Source organism: Brassica napus, chromosome A1, assembly GCF_020379485.1.
Source record: "Brassica napus cultivar Da-Ae chromosome A1, Da-Ae, whole genome shotgun sequence".
NCBI classification, from domain to species: domain Eukaryota; kingdom Viridiplantae; phylum Streptophyta; class Magnoliopsida; order Brassicales; family Brassicaceae; genus Brassica; species Brassica napus.
In genome coordinates, this window is record NC_063434.1 from 19,487,863 (window position 1) to 19,501,621 (window position 13,759).

General features: G+C 34.2%; 1 protein-coding gene and 1 pseudogene across 1 annotated transcript; both read right to left on the reverse strand.

The window, feature by feature from the left end:
• Window positions 1-387: 387 nt before the first annotated feature.
• Window positions 388-3,076, reverse strand: LOC125576075 (annotated as a pseudogene).
• A 6,778-nt stretch (window positions 3,077-9,854) lies between these two features.
• BNAA01G22110D lies at window positions 9,855-11,266 on the reverse strand. Its single transcript, XM_013891821.3, has 3 exons — window positions 10,609-11,266; window positions 10,387-10,517; window positions 9,855-10,200 (listed from the first exon to the last, which is right to left on the reverse strand). The coding sequence occupies exons 1-3, from the start codon at window positions 11,081-11,083 to the stop codon at window positions 10,096-10,098; spliced, it is 711 nt and encodes a 236-aa protein (XP_013747275.2). The 5' UTR covers window positions 11,084-11,266; the 3' UTR covers window positions 9,855-10,095.
• Between the last annotated feature and the right edge of the window lie 2,493 nt (window positions 11,267-13,759).

The window sequence follows — 13,759 nt, forward strand, 5'->3', positions numbered from 1 at the left end:
ACAGAATTCAGCCGAGTCAATTCTTTTGATTCGCTAAAGTAACCTTTTTGTTTTTTTTTCTGTCATTGTGATATGTTAAACATACTTTGGGAGTTTCTTGCAGGTCCTTGTACACTCTTGATCATATATTTTAACGTCATTGCAGTCAAATACCGTTTTAACCACAAGTCGAAATGAAATGGGAACATGATTATGTGGACTGGTACTGATATTACCGAACCTTAAAGCATCAATTTTGGTTGATCTTTTAGTTTATTTGGCTCGCTAGGCTCAAAATGATTCCACAATCTTTTTTTTTGTTTTATCAACTTATCATATCAGAGTATTTCTTCTGAGGGTTCATGTTTCCTCCAATCAGAAAGAGTTGTAGATATAGGGAATTTTGAGTTCTAAATTGCGCAATTGACCATTGGTTTGGTGCTTTTGAGTTCTTACAAAAAAATTACGAGACTGTTTTCTAGCTTAGAGTGTAATGAACTGTTTGGTTGGAACCTTGAGAAGTAAAGATCTGTTTGGTTCAGTAGAGGTAGTATTATTGATGGGATCATAAAACTACTGAGCCAGGTTTATCTAATGTAAAAAGCTCAAAATGGTTCCACAGTGTTGTTGTATCTTCTCTTAAGCCAGGTTTACTCGCAAGCTCAAATCCATCAAGTGATTCAATCGTGGTTTCCATTTATGCTTTGGAAGAGTAACATACAAAGCCATAACCCTGTGATTTCTCTGTATCTCCGTCATATAAAACTCTAGCACTAACCACATCTCCACACTCTATAAACGCATCACCTTATGACTCGGAAGTGGCTGTCCTCGAACAAACAGCTTGTACTCTGTTTCTGGATACGGAGGTTCTTTGTCAGGTTTTGGTTTGGGCCCTGTTCGTTTGCTCACCCAGGTGATCCATCTGGGTGAAGATGCATATTGATGTTCGTTTTGTGCATTATAATGCTACATCCAGATGGATCACCCAGCTGAATTTTTCAAAACTCATCTCAAATTCTCACCCAAATGAAGGTGAGTCTTGATGGTGCATGTGGATGCAGATGCATCTAGTTCAGTCCAAAATGATAAATGACAAAAATGACCTTTTAAAATTAAAATATTATTTTCAAATCGTAAATTCTATTTTTTGCATATACATTTTTCCGCTATAACCAAAAAATGCATTTTCTCGCAAAAACTGAAAAACACACTTTCCCGCCAAAACCGCAAGATGCGGTTTTCCGCAAAAAACATAAAACACACATTTTCATAAAAACACATGTTTCGGCTAAACCAGTAAAACCACACTTTTCGACCAAAACCGAAAAAACGCATTTTCCCGCCAAAACCAAAAAACGCATATTCCCGCCAAAACTCCAAAAAGCATTTTCCGGCCAAAACCGCAAAAAGCATTTTCCCGCCAAAACAAGAAAAAAACGCATTTTCTCACCAAAACCGAAAAACACAATTTCCCGCCAAAACCGGTAAACAAAATTTTCCCCGCCAAAACCGGAAAAACGCATTTTCCCGCTAAAACCGGAAAAATGCATTTCCTGCTAAAACCGGAAAAATGCATTTTCCCGCTAAAACCGGAAAAACGCATTTTCCCGCCAAAACCGGAAAAGTGAATTTTCCCGCCAAAACCGGAAAACGCATTTTCCCGCCAAAACTGAAAAACACAATTTTACCGCCAAAACCGGAAAATGAAATTTTCCCGCCAAAACCGGAAAAACGTATTTTCCCGCCAAAACCGGAAAACGTATTTTCCCGCTAAAACCGGAAAAACGCATTTTCCCGCCAAAACCGGAAAAACGCATTTTCCCGCCAAAACCGAAAAACGAATTTTCCCGCCAAAACCGGAAAACGAATTTTCCCGCCAAAACCGGAAAAAGTATCTTCCCGCCAAAACCGGAAAAACGCATTTTCCCGCGAAAACCGGAAAAGAGCATTTTTCCCGCCAAAACCGGAAAACTGAATTTTCCCACCAAAACCGGAAAAATGTATTTTCCCGCCAAAACCAAAAAAAAATACTTTTCCGCCAAAACCGCCAAAATAATTTTCCAAGCCAAAGTCGCAAAAAATAACTTTTCCCTCCAAAATCGTGAAAAAATACTTTTCCCGCCAAAACTTCAAAACACACTTTTTCCATCCAAACCGCAAAAACGTATTTTCCGCCAAACCCATAAAACGTATTTTCCGTCAAAACCATAAAAATGCATTTTTCGCGAAAAACACATATTTCCTCAAAAACCGCAAATATATTTTCAGCCAAAACCGTTAAAATGCTATTTTTCCGCCGAAACATTAAAAATTATATTTTAGTCATTTTATTAACAAGTTCACCTGGATGCAAATGGAAGTTAAAAAATGAAAATCAAACGAACATAGTTGCATTCAGATGATTCATCTGGATGCATGAACGAAATGAAGAAATAAACAACACCCAGATGGAGCATCTGGGTAGGACATCTAGATGGACCATCTGGATGCATCTTCGAGATGTACAAATGAACAGGACCTTGTCTGCATAGTTCACCTTCAAAGTCCGACCAAGATACTCCTGAAAAGGATACATACAACAATTCAAACAGAAACATGACATTTTCTTTCTTTTTTAAAACTTCGAACCTTTTAACTTTCACTTATTCCATCGAGGTTTTAGATAAGTGATACTGCAACCTTCGACATTGCTCATTGTTACATAAGCGAATCCACGACTTTGTCATATGTCTCTGTTGTAAGGAACCTCGACAAGCTCTCAGGGTTGGCAAAATCTTGGATGATCTGAGCGAGAGTTGCATTGTAACTTGTAAGGCAGGTTCCCAAAGTAGAACTTAGTGTAAATGGTCGCAGGAGGATTAAGATTAGCAATTGTATCATCCTTCTTTTCCAATTTGACGATGATGGCCTCTGGCAGGACTTTGAATGGTCGAGAGAGCTGTCGCCTGAGGAGAAAAATATACTTTTTGGAGGTACGAAAGGTGGGATCTTAGGAGTGTGTGGTTAGATAATTTATTGCAGCTAAGTACAAGGTTTGGTTGATGATCGAGCTTGATTGTTTGAAGCATGGAATTGTTACTGTTCAAGCGGCCATTTCTCTCTGAACATAGAGACAAAGAGAGACATAATAGAGATTGGCTCCAGGCATACGATTATACCACAAAAGATATTGGCTAAGGCCAAATGAGTTATTGGCTATCGATACATATTCAACCACTTGGCTATTGGGGTTTATCTCGGTTTAATTTGGATTGGTCGGTTTTTGGTTAACATTGAAATTTTTCCCTTACTCGGTTACTATTTTGATTTTATTTTGGAGAAAATATAAATCAAAAATAAAATATTAAAATTTCATTAACAGTAAAAACTCTATAAATTAATATTCGATAAATTAATGACACACTAAATTATTTAAAAAAAATTGGTTATGAGTTTCACTGATTCAAAATATGATATAAATAAATAAAATAATAAGATAATATTTTTTAAATAAAATTCTATGCAAAAATAAAGTCCTACTAAAATTATAAATTAATAATTTATATAAGTACAAATAAAACACTATATTATTTTTTATATTCATAATAAAGTTCATCTATATTGTTTCTTAATATTTCAATATATTTTGATAATATTTGAATACAATATATCTAAAAATATATTTAAATTCTATGAAACATATTTTGTATATACCAAATAATATAACAAAAATGATATAAAAGCCAAAATTTAAAATTTAATTAATATATATTTATATAAAAACAAAAAATAGAATATTTCTTATTTTATAAAATATATTCTAAAAATATAAAAATATAAAAATATAAAAACATAAATTAATAATTCTATAAATTAATAAAATTTTATAGTGCCAAGATTATTAATTTATAGAGTATTTATTGTATTAAGTAGTTTTTTTTAAATTTAGACCATTGTTGTATTGTTTCAAGTTAAGGATTCCAATTTAATTTTGGTTTCATATGTTTTTATCATATTTTTATATGTTAAGAAATATTTTTTCAGTCGTAAATATTGTTTTCAATTGAATGATTGTTTGATGTCAATTTTTTTTCTTCAGATTTATTTTTTTAAATTTTATATTATTTTGTCATTTATATATTTCTGATCCAAATTTTAACTAAAATCAACGAATTAAAAAAGATATTTTGTAGTATATATTTATGTGTTTGTAATTTATCTGTTTCGACGAATTTCTATTATAAAATGATTTCCGGCAAACGTAACATTAGTACGAAAAAATGAATGACTAAGATAAAAAAAGTAAGTGGATTATTTTTAGATTCTATTTTTTCTAGAATCTTCGTAAACATATTTTTCTAGTCAATTATCAACCAACTGGTTTCAGCCCCCTATTTTACAATTCTTAACTGATTTTAACTATTTTGGAAAAGTTTTTAAATTTCAAACCGCCTTTGTCTTTTTTTTTGCCGGGATCCGTCCCCGATGCCATTGGTGAGTTAGGCAAGAGCATCATTGCCGTTTATTTGTCTCTTTTGGTGAACACTACCTGATTTCAGATTTCAATAACAATCTTTTTATGGATAGGTTCAGGAAGTTTGACTCTTTCAGAAGCGGTTTGAAGCCTTGAGTTGTTATAATTTCATTATTTAGCTACTACCGACAACATAAGTCATTTATAACACTTGGATGTACCTTATAGTTCAGTTTAAATTCTTTTTGTTCCTTTACAACAATGGCTTGACGTTACTTTCACTCTGAGAAAGAGAAATGGACAGTGGCTCCACCTCCTTCCAAAATTTGTTTCATGTCTGTATTCTAGAAGCAATACTTCTGACTTGATAAGAGCCGAACAATTTGATCATTATAGGTCGGATCAAAAACACTCATTTTCAACAACCATGAGCTGTAGTTGACTTCCTTCCATAGGTTTGGAATCTCGAGAGTAGAGTGGTAGGAAGAGACCAGGTCTAGATAAGTTTCCATTTCGCTTTTAATCGGAAAAGGATCTACTCAATGTTTTAGCCAAAGCTCCATATCACTAAAAGAGATGGATGTTATTTTTTCAACGATGGGAAGTTGTGTCCGAGCAACTCCCATCTAACATCTCCTTTTGGCAAGATCCACAACATTCCCTTCATTTCTGGACGAATGAAGCTATCTTTGTTATCGAAAAGGAGCTTGGTCATGACTCGGCTTGAAACATTAAGGATGCTCTAACCCCTAGAAGTGACGATGGAGAGTATCCTCCATACAGATGAAACTACTGTGGTGTAATTTGAATATCTCAAAATCAAAAATTCGTTTACTTGTTACTCCTCCACGAAGAGAGATATTGCCTTTCAAGGCCAATGAACTAAACTATTCCAAAAGATAGAATGTTGGGGATCACACGAAGCATTGTTATTCAGAGGATTGAAGCTGAGAAACATCGTCATAATGATCTTCGTAGGTATCGTCACCCTGAGGAGCAACGTCACCCTCCTTGACTCATTCAAAATGATTCCAATTCTGGGCACACCCACTAATATGAAAATTGAGAATCTCACCACTCATCGGGAAGACATGTTTCGGTTGTTAACTGTCACCAAGATACCTCTTTCATTTCTCCATCCAGCAACGGAGGTCCGGCGTAATCTCATTTCCTCAAAATCCAGAGGGCTCGACAGATCTCAAGACATGGGTGTTGCTTCTGCCTCTTTAGTCCGTACTCTTGGTATACATAATTCTGGAAGGGGAAACTCAAATTCTAGAGAGCGAATGTCTGCTCTAGAATGCCTCTTGGGGCCTGATCTTTGTGATCTCCTCCCAATGCGGGCTTCTTCCAACGCTGATTCAGGTAAATTACAAGATGTGCAGATCCAGTATGATGGAGTGGCTCCGGAGATCTTGCTCACCAGTCCAGTCTTCCCTCTAGTTTCTTCAGACGTTCATACGCCTGATGCTCTTCGCTTTGGTGGAAGTATAGACACTGGATCCAGTGCAGGAGCTTACAAAATGTTGTTGTGACTCCTAGCAAGTAAACAAGCTGGGAAACGTAAGGTTACAAAGCCGCCAGCAAATAACGCATTGAGAGAGACTCTTACAAGGACTGATTCTCAAGAAAGCCAGTGTGGCTAGACCAAAGAATCCACCTCAAAATCTTTTGTGCTCTAGTCGCAAATCTTCCATACCAATACAGATGTTTGACAGAGTAACCAAAGATCAAATTCGGGTATCTCTAATATGGTGTCAATACTATCTTCAAGAAGGGAGAGAGTTGATTTTCAGTCTCCTCCTCCTCCTCCTCCTTAGTGATTTTGAGCTGGAATTTTCAAGGTCTGGGAAACATCTTGACAATTCAGCTTCTTAAAGAAATACATCAAAGTATCTCTTCGGATATTATGTTTCTCATGGAGATAAAAAATAGTGATGATTTCATCAGGAACAAACTGGAAAGTCTATGGTATCCAAACTTCTTCCTAGTTCCACTTGCATGACAAAGCGGGGCTCTGCTACTTCTCTGGAAGGATGGCATCGACACTAGAAATTTAGAGGCAAAGCCGAACTTGATTGATGTGGAAGTTAATCTATAGGTGCCTCCTCTTTTGTGTCCTTCATCAATGGAAAAACTTTATCGGGGAATAGGGCAGATCTTTAGACCAAATTCTCCTTGTTGGGTACGGTAGGAGAATCCCCATGGCTTCTTACCAGGAATTTTAACGATATCCTTGATAACTTGGGAAAGGAAGGAGGTGCCCTCATTGGGAGGGTTCTTTCCCTTCATTCTGGCCGTTTGTATCGTAAAATGGATTATGGGACCTAAACAATTATGGAAACCATCTTTCATGGAGAGGTTAACACTATTCCCACTTTATATGATCCATACTTGATCATTCTCTATCAGATTGCTCGTAGTTCGAACTCTTTCCAATGGAAACAATCTGCTATCTATGGTTCGAAAGATCTGACCTCCGGCCAATAATTGCTTATTTAAACTCTACCTAAAACAAGAGGTATTTTTTCTTCAACTGAACTCTTACTGAAAAACTAGTAGTGGCGGCTTAAGTGGATTCGACTTGGAATCATAATCTCATTGACTTTGTCATTGCTAAACTCAATGATTGTAGGAAAACATCATTTAGTAGATGAAAGAGGAGAATGCTATGATTAACTTCATCATCTTAGCGACTTAACAATCTATGGAATATGCTCTCTCCAAAGCTGTACCTGATATCCCTCTTTGAGTCCCTTACAACGACCCTGCTAGCTGCTTACAAGAAGGATGAGCAGTTCGGCCTCCAACGAAGCCCAATTCAATGGTTGAAATGCGGAGATCGAAATATGTGTTTCTTTACGCTGAAACAAGGAAGAAGAGAGCTCTAAACACACTCACAGTAACAGAAGATGCAAATGGTCAGGAGGTGGTTGAGGAACAAAAAATAGCATCAGTAATAGCATGATCCTTTCAGGACATATTCACTACGAAGAGCAGTTGAGATTTTTCAGTGGTGCAGGAATGTCTTCAGGGGAACCTCACGGGCGAGATGAATGAGTTCCTTATCTGAATACGGACACACTCGGATATTAGAGAAGCTATTTTTGCTAGCAATGTGGGAAAGGCTCCCAGACCAGGCAGGTTCTCGGCAAAATTTTATCAGTCGTATTGGCATATAGCCGGTTATGATGTTATCAATGATATCAGGCGCTTTTTCACTCATATTACCCTAGACCCTCATAATAATGAAACACATATTCGGTCAATCCCAAAACTATCAGGGTCCCGTAAGGTGTTTGATTATCATCACATAGCTTTATGCAACATACATTACAAGATTGTCACAAAGATTCTCACTTGCCGGCTTAACCCTCTTCTCCCATGTTTGATTACAAATTAACAATCTGCCTTCGTGTCAGGCCATACTGTCACCGACAATGTACTCATCACCCACAAAACTCTCCACTATCTACGGATGTCGGAGGAAAAATAATATTGCTAATGGTAGTAACAACGAAAAAGATCAAAGCTTACCGTCGAGTTGAGTGGAGCTTTACCAGGGATGTTGTGAACCGGATGGGTTTCGATCTAACTTCGATAATTTGGGTTACGGTTTGGGTCGAATTTGTCTTGTACCCGTTTCTTATAAACGGTTCACCCCTAGGATCGGTGAAATCATTTCATGGAATACGGGGATCATTTATCCTTATTTTTATTTATCTTGTGTACTGAGATTTTATCATCTATGTGTGAGATGGCGCAAAGGGGTGTCTCTCCAAAGCATCATGGATTTTTGACATATCCCACATGTCAACCACTTGTTTTTTGTTGACAATATTATGCTTTTGCAAATCAAGTGCATATAGTGTCACTGCCCTCAAGGAGATTCTCAGCAGCTACGACTTTATTGGCTCAATGTATCAAATTTCTTAAATCCTTCATCATGTATTCAGCAAGGACCCCCTCGGATCCGTTATCAGCGATGTTTATGCTGATGTAACCGTCTTCGTTGATATTGCACTAATAAAAAAAATAAGAATCTTAAGCAAAGAAAAAGTTAAGAAATTACAAAGTATTGACCCAACAAAAGTTACAAAGCATTTTATACAAAAAAACGAGGAAAGAAACAGAAAAAAATCAGTTCCATTTTTCTTCTTTAAAAACATGTATAAATCAAGGGAGAAAGAATACGTTCGCCTTAACCACCACAAAATCTTATGGGTTGTGACCGTCATTGATGGATTTCCAAAGTAACAAAAGCAAATATGTCTGCGGATTCTCCGCCCAATCTTCACAATTGCCTCAAGCGTAAAAGATGTGCCACAATTTGGTCCGTTATCATTGCTGCCTATGCCAATGTAATTTTCTCTATTGCTGCTGCATTAATCGAAAAAGAAGAATCATAGACAGAGAAAAAGAAAGAGACTGAAAAAAAGAAAGAACAGTTACAGAAGAGAGAGACATAAACTAAAATATGATATAGAGAAAAAGATATGATAGAAAAAATTTAGGCTCCAAATGGTAAAAGTAGATTGAGTGCTGCGGAACAAGCGGTACAACTGCGGTGCAGTATTAACATTTATAAAAATATATAAATGTATTGTATATGTAAAGATTTTTGTTAGTGTTAATTGCGATTCGGTGCGGGGCGGATTAAAACATTAGAAACTTTAGTAATCTCAACGATAGGGGTATTAAAAATGTACGGTAGAATATTGTAGGCAAATCATAGGCTACCCTATTCTTGCATTGCAAATTCTCTAAAAACTTTATCAAAATAAAAATGACCAAAAGTTATCTTATTATTAAGTCTAAAATGCATTAGCTGGATTTGGAATGGGATTATACTTCTTTCAGCTTGAATATTCCAACGCAATCTAAAATGGATCGGTTATTATAAAGATCGGTTTGGTTTGGTTTGGTTTGGGTTGGCCCAAATGGTTATCCTTTTCTTGTTCTGAAAACGAATAACAAACATAAAATAAAACAAGTTAATTAGTTTGATTTCTATTCAAATAAACCTCATAAGACAATAAGTCATTTAAAACATTTACGATTTTTTAAGCTTCATTTTCTTGGTATAAGGAAATAAGACAATAATCCAAAATGAATTTTTGGTATTAAATTTTCTTTAACAGGTATCCCATAAATGATTGAAAAGATGTTTTACCTACTAAGATCATTCCAACTCAATGCAATTCTTACGGCCATTTATGCTTCACAGTTCACAGACATCCAAAGCAAAAGTTTTTGGACACATTTTACATTAATGGTTTTGAATATTATACTCTTGCTACAGTTTCATTCCAGGAACTTGTATATACATACAAGAGAATAATAATAACAATTGTAAAATAAATCTCTTTTTTTTTTCCTAAATACCAACACATCATCTGTTTTACATTTCCTTTTTCAATCGATTTCTTGATCTTGAGAACTTATATACACTGGCGAGACAAAAAAAAGGGACTCAGATTTTAATCTCTATAGAGGTTTTCTCTTGATCTATGTGAAAACCAGAAAAGAACGTAAAAGAGAAGAATTTATATCTCTTTCTCTTGAAGAGTCCATCTTCTGATGATTTCACACATTATTTTGTTTTTCTCACACTGAGATTTTGTTTCTTGTTCCTTAAGGAAAAACTAAAATAAACATAATCAGCTTGTAGTTTCAGAGATGCTCTGCAATGATGGCCTCCATGTTTTTGATTTCGACGAACCTGAACTCGTTAACACTGCACGTTGCTTCTCATCATTTGTTTCCTATCAAAAAGGAAAAAAGAAACACTCATTAACAGAAAACACGCTAATATACTGTGCTCAAGTCCAGAAAATAGATTGATGAAGCTTGATTTGTTAACTAAACCGATGTTTAATTACTTTCAAGTAAAGCTTAATTCTTTTTAGCTAAACCCATTTCTTATACTCGACGTAGGAGAGATTCCGTACCAGATTCTGATGCTTGTCAGATACTTCATCAACCTTCTTCTCCAGCGATGGCTTTTTCTTCTCTCTAGTCGTTTCATTATGATGCTTCTTTGTCTTCGCATACTTCTTCGCTCTTATAACTTTCATAACCTCTGAGTTAATTTGATATAAATAAGACCATTAGAAGACACACAAAAAAAACAATAGAAAGATATTTAAATATAAAAAGAAAAAAAATCAAACCTTGTGAAGTGATGAGACGGTAAGCATGACCAAGTACGAGATTCTCTGTTGGTCGGAGAAGTTTCACGCGCGTGAACTTCACGACCCTTTTCTGACTCTTACCATCTTCTTCCTCCGCCCTCGTCTTTGCCGGAATGTCTGCCTCAGGCAAAGGAATAATAAGAGAAACGTAGTGACCAGGATGCATACGCATGATTTCGGCGACTGAGACAGGACCGTAATATCTATCGATTTTGCCGTCGGGATGTTGTAGAACTAACGCCGCCGCATCAACCGCCTGACAGTTTCCCATCTCTTCCTCAAAAAAAAAATTTGTTATGATTGAGAGAAAACAAAAAAAGACAGAGTAGAGAATGAGAGAGCTTGTAAAAGAAAAGAGGAAGAGAAGAGAGAGTGTCTTTCTCGGGACAGCGTAAAGGGTTAGGTCCACCACACACACAGATCTTTGCTTATAAAGCATGTGAAACCCAAACATTATGTCATTAACATCACTTTTGTTACTATTATTATTAATATGGATATAATATGATGTCGTGATTATTTTATTGGACTGTCATTTCGGGTTAAAGAATAATAATAAAGATTTGTAACCATATTGTTGCAGATTTGACTGTTGCTGCCGGGGCCATCTCTGACGTTTACTTATTTCTTTTTGTTAGTTTTGGAGTTTAAAATTGAATGGAATATAGTAATGTATAGCATGGTCGGAAATTAAATAAATGATTAGAAACGGGTGGGTGCCGGCACCGGAGATCAGGGACCGATGATTTTGATATTTTTGTTTTTGTTCTTACTGATTTAAAATAAATTTATTTTCTATTAAATTCTTACTTTTCTTATATATTGGTGTATTAAAGAGCTCTATAATAATAAGCCAATGTTAGTATAGTGTTTGACTTTTTCTAAGGACTTGAATTATACTAACACAAAGAATAACAAACCTTTCCATAGATAATCCTAAAAGTTTTATTTGTGTTGTTAAACAAAATCAATTACATAAATTGGACTTTGCAAAAAAAGAAAATATATACAGATGTGTTAAATTTATTTATTTCAACTAAAACTTAAAGTTTGTATATGATAAATAAAGCAAAAGATAAATTTCAAACAACATTTGTTATTAAATTTTAATTTTTTTGTAACTTTGAGGAATTGAGCAAAAGTTGGTTTAATTTGAATCAACACTATAGAACATTTGTCCATTTAAACTGTTACTAGGTTTTGATTTACACTTTTAAAATTCAAGATTATTCTTTTGTTGACAAAAAAATTATTCATTGTAACTTGTTTCACTTTGGTAACATTTTTATTTCTAATGATTTATAGTTAAAATAAATAATTATATTTTAACTTGTCTCACAATGATTAAAGGGTTTTTAAATATTTTATATTAGAAATACATTAATATATTCATTCAACTTGTTTCGTATTTGATAATTTTTGCATATTGTTTGAATAATCCGAAAAAACTGAAATAGTAAATATCAACTTTAATGTGATTCACCATATAATCAATAATTTAATATTAGTTAATATTAGTAATTTACTTTTGTCAAGTAAAAATATATTAAACTACATTTTAAAAATCAAAATTTTAAAATATTTGCTTTACAATAAATACAAATTACTATTTAAAACTATTTACTCTTTATATTATGTTTATATATATATACTTGTAAAATATTTATATTATGTTATTTTGTATGTACGTATATTTACAAAAATATAATTTTTAATTTATAAACATCTATAATTATTTAACCATATTTATTATTTTGTAATAATTTAATTATGTTTATGAAATAAATATGCGTAAAATATTTTATTTTCATTAGATAAATCAATTTTAAAGATTCTATACATTTTAATGGCATCATATATAATATGTCATGTAAACTAAATATTACTTTTATATTAGTCTTTTTTTAATAGTATTGATGATATGTTTAAAAAATTAATATGTAATGTTACTTTTATATTATCCAACTATAAACATCATATCCAAAAATTAGTCTTTTTTCAAAACCGGCCGACTATAGCATTAAATGCACGTTGAACTTGGACCATGGACAAAAAGTTATGGTATATAGATTTATACGAAAACAAGAAAATCATATATAGCTAACTAATATATCCAAATCAACTTTGGTACCATTCATGACAAGTAAAAATACAAAATTATTAATATTCTTTAGAAATAGGAGAAATGAAATCAAGATATTGATTGGGTGGACAAGGGACACTGCAACTTCTTATCTGCTTTTTCTCACTTTCACAGACTTAAATGCTTTCGCTTGACATTTTATTTTTGTTTTTATTTACTCATCTATGATTCATTCGGTTGGTACTGAGCTTCCGCATAATTAACACTAATAGAAATTTCTGTGACTCCGAATGGTAACATCCGTCATGTACTGCACGCAGTTAACAGTAACAAAAATTTCTGCATATACTATATATCTATACGTTTTTTATAACTGTCAGAATCGCACCACAGTCAAACCGCTTGTCTCGCACCGCTCAATCTGTTGTTACCATTCGGAGCCTATATATACCTTATATTTATACATTTTTATAACTGTTAGAACCGCACCAAAATTAAACTACTTGTTCCGCACCGCTCAACCCGCAGTCACCATTCGGAACCTTAGTCTGAATGATCCAATTCTACTGATTATACGCTCGGATATGTGGCATGTTTCTGAGATATTGAAGTGTAGTCATTCGTTCATCACATGAACCTTATGGAAATGCACCATCTGGAGTGGTCAACTGACAAAATGATTAATTAGAGTTAAAGAAGTGTTGTGTTTTAAAGTATACATCAATTTATATAGACAAAAGGGCAATTCCAAACGTGACAAATTTAATAATAAATAACATAATTCATAACATTAATAAAGGAAGTTCCTAACCAGTAGCGGATCTAGAATGGATTTCTATCCGGGGCAAAACGACAAAACACTAGTAATGTATTTATAAATTTAAATTTTAATCCAGGACATTATTAAAATTATAAACAAAATTACACCAAAAAAAAATTCATGGGGGTAGCTGCCCCACCCATCCTCCACCTAGTTCCGCCACTGTTCCTTAGTAAAGTAAAAAAAAATATATAGTAGGTGGTAATCCGGACCTTGTGCATGATGAG

Excerpts from the sequence above, each read along its gene's own strand:
- BNAA01G22110D (XM_013891821.3), bottom strand. The coding sequence starts at position 11,083 with ATGTTTGGGTTTCACATGCTTTATAAGCAAAGATCTGTGTGTGTGGTG. Across the intron at positions 10,518-10,608 it reads CCGTCTCATCACTTCACAAG|AGGTTATGAAAGTTATAAGA; the intron begins GTTTGATTTTTT and ends AAATTAACTCAG. Across the intron at positions 10,201-10,386 it reads CTGACAAGCATCAGAATCTG|GAAACAAATGATGAGAAGCA; the intron begins GTACGGAATCTC and ends CCTTTTTGATAG.